The 2948-nt window shown below is 46.4% G+C and overlaps 1 protein-coding gene across 1 annotated transcript; it reads left to right on the forward strand.

The window, feature by feature from the left end:
- Nucleotides 1-1423: 1423 nt before the first annotated feature.
- Nucleotides 1424-2401, forward strand: LOC120876029 (olfactory receptor 4D10-like). The gene has a single exon (XM_040257748.1). It carries the CDS (start codon nt 1424-1426, stop codon nt 2399-2401), a length of 978 nt encoding a protein of 325 aa, XP_040113682.1.
- The last annotated feature ends 547 nt before the right edge of the window (nt 2402-2948 follow it).

Below are 2948 nucleotides of genomic sequence, written 5' to 3' on the forward strand. Positions count from 1 at the left end.
AACAATAACTAAGTCTGCATTTGAAACTTTTGATAAGAGGGTAGCTCTCATGTTTGTGTTTTGACCACAATAAGGAATGTTAAAACATCCTTTGAGGTTTGGATTTACACATTGTTTCAGCCTGGAGTACTGCAGTTCATGCGGTCACAAAGAGTCTGACACAACTGAGCAACTGAACATCGCTTCAGTCTGTGCTCTGACAGCGAATATAAAATATTTTAAAACAATTATTAAGTAAATTGTCTCATCAGTATAATCACAGTGACAAGTTACCTACACAAAATAATAAACTATAGTTTTTAGAAATTCTGTATAAAATGGCCTAGTCAAAGGAAACCAACCCATACACAGCAACACTGTAATCAGAAACAGGTGATATCTCTTGTTTTAGCAAGTCAACAGAATATTTAGGGAATTCCCTGGTGACAGATGGTAAAGTATCTGCCTGCAATGCGGGAGACCTGAGTTCAATCCCTGGGTCAGGAAGACCCCCTGGAGGAGGGCATGGCACCCCACTCCAGTATTCTTGCCTGGGCAATCCTCATGGACAGAGGAGCCTGGTGGGCTCCAGTCCATGGGGTCACAAAGAGTCAGTCACGACTGAGCTGCTAAGCACAACAGAACACTTACTAAAAGCATGTTAAATCTGTAGACTCTTGGTTCACAGTGCCTGGAACTGTGTCTTTTAATACAAAGGTATGGTTTGAATATGAAAAATGCTTCAGACAGCTCCTGACACCAGTGGAGAATGAACTTATGATTTCCACGGGGGAAGAAGGGCAGGAAGAGATGGCTGGGGAGTTTGCAATGGACATGTACACTCTGCTGTATTTAAAATGGATAACCAACAAAGCCCTACCGAATAGCACAGGAATTGAGCCACCTGGCACCCTAAACGGGAGGTGTGTTTCGGGGAGAGTGGAAACTAGTATATGTATGGGTAAGTCCCTTTGCTGTCCACCTGAAATGACCACAATGTTGTTAACTGGCTATATGCCAATATAAAATAAAAAGCTTTTTAAAAACTAAAGAAAAAAAAAGTAAAGAAAAACATGATACAAATAAAAAAGAGAACCTCTAATGAAAAATTAATTGGTGTGAAATTAAAAATGATAATATTTTAAAACAAAAGCATATTAAATAAAATTAGATGTAAATTAAAAGTCCCTACTTAACACAAATGCTTTTTCTTTTCAAAAATAGTTTTATGGGAGAACAATTAACTGAATGATTTCTCACATGATAATTTGATTGAATCACCAAATGGATTGCAATCTTAAAAATTTGGACAATTCAACACGTTGCAAACACTGCAGCCACCTGAGGAATACCTGAATTGCATTCATAAAAGAAAACAAAATGAATACTTGAGCACTGCCATATGAAGTAGACTTCAGAATACAGACAAAAAGAGGATGCGTCCATGGAGCTGGGAAACGGCACACGGGTGAAAGAATTTATTTTCCTCGGCCTGACCCAGAATCAAGAACTGAGCGTGGTCTTATTTCTCTTCCTCCTTCTGGTGTACGTCACCACTCTGCTGGGAAACCTCCTCATCATGGCCACGGTGACCTGGGACTCTCGCCTTCACACCCCCATGTACTTTTTGCTCCGGAATTTATCTGTTGCCGACATCTGCTTTTCCTCCATCACCGCCCCCAAGGTCCTGGCGGACCTCCTGCTCCAGAGAAAGGCCATCTCCTTCAATGGCTGCTTCACCCAGATGTTTTTCTTCCATCTTATTGGAGGGGTGGATGTATTTTCTTTGTCAGTGATGGCCTTTGATCGCTACGTGGCCATCTCCAAGCCCCTGCACTACGTGACCATCATGAGTCGGGGGAGGTGCATTGGGTTGATAGTGGCCTCCTGGGCGGGGGGCTTCGTCCACTCCATTGTGCAAATCTCCCTGCTGCTCCCCCTCCCCTTCTGCGGACCCAACGTCCTGGACACTTTCTACTGCGATGTCCCCCAGGTCCTCACACTCGCCTGCACGGACACGGCTGTCCTTGAGCTCCTGATGATTTCCAACAGCGGACTGCTCACCACCCTGTGGTTCGTCTTCCTCCTTGTATCGTACATGGTCATATTATTACTAATAAGGTCTCAGGCCGGGGAGGGCAGGGGGAAAGCCATCTCCACCTGCACCGCCCACATCATGGTGGTCACCCTGCACTTCGTGCCCTGCATCTACGTCTATGCCCGGCCCTTCTCTGCCCTCCCCATGGACAGAGCTGTCTCCATCAACCTCACCGTCATCATTCCTGTCCTGAACCCCCTGATCTACACCCTGAGGAACCAGGAGATGAAGGCAGCCATGAAAAGACTAAGGAGAAGATTCATGCTGTTTGAAAAGGGACAGTCTCCTTTTAGGCAGTGGACCAAGATGCAAGTACACGACTGAAGTATGTGTTTAAATATTAGCTGTCATATTCACTTTCCTGCACTGGAGAAGGAAACGGCAACCCACTCCAGTGTTCTCACCTGGAAAATCCCAGGGACGGGGAGCCTGGTGGGCTGCCATCTGTGGGGTCGCACAGAGTCGGACACAACTTAAGCGACTTAGCAGCAGCAGCAGCAGCAGCTGTCATATACTGGGGCTCAACTGGACATAGACAATTCACTATACCAGGATGCACAGACACAAAGGACCAGTGACCCAGCACATCAGTATTGAACAGGAACATCAGCAGGAATCTAGATACACAGAAGAGCATATCCCTGGATTGCGGTTGACAGCAAGCCAGGCACAAGTGTGAACTGAAATGGAAGTGGGGGGCCAGGAGGCGGGTGAAGGACAGCCCTGCAAGGCCCAGGCAGGGAGAGGGCCACGGGGAGCCTTGTCTCAATATAGCAGGGATCCAGCAGCTGGGCCCGGCTCAACAATACTTACGCTATAACTGTTCCCTAATCCCTGGGTCGGGACGATCCCCTGGAGAAGGAAATGGCCA

The sequence above is a fragment of the Oryx dammah genome, unplaced genomic scaffold (genome assembly GCF_014754425.2).
Source record: "Oryx dammah isolate SB20612 unplaced genomic scaffold, SCBI_Odam_1.1 HiC_scaffold_17, whole genome shotgun sequence".
NCBI classification, from domain to species: Eukaryota; Metazoa; Chordata; class Mammalia; order Artiodactyla; family Bovidae; genus Oryx; species Oryx dammah.

Bases quoted from the DNA above. Each gene is read 5' to 3' on its own strand.
- LOC120876029 (XM_040257748.1), top strand. From the start codon at position 1,424: ATGGAGCTGGGAAACGGCACACGGGTGAAAGAATTTATTTTCCTCGGC.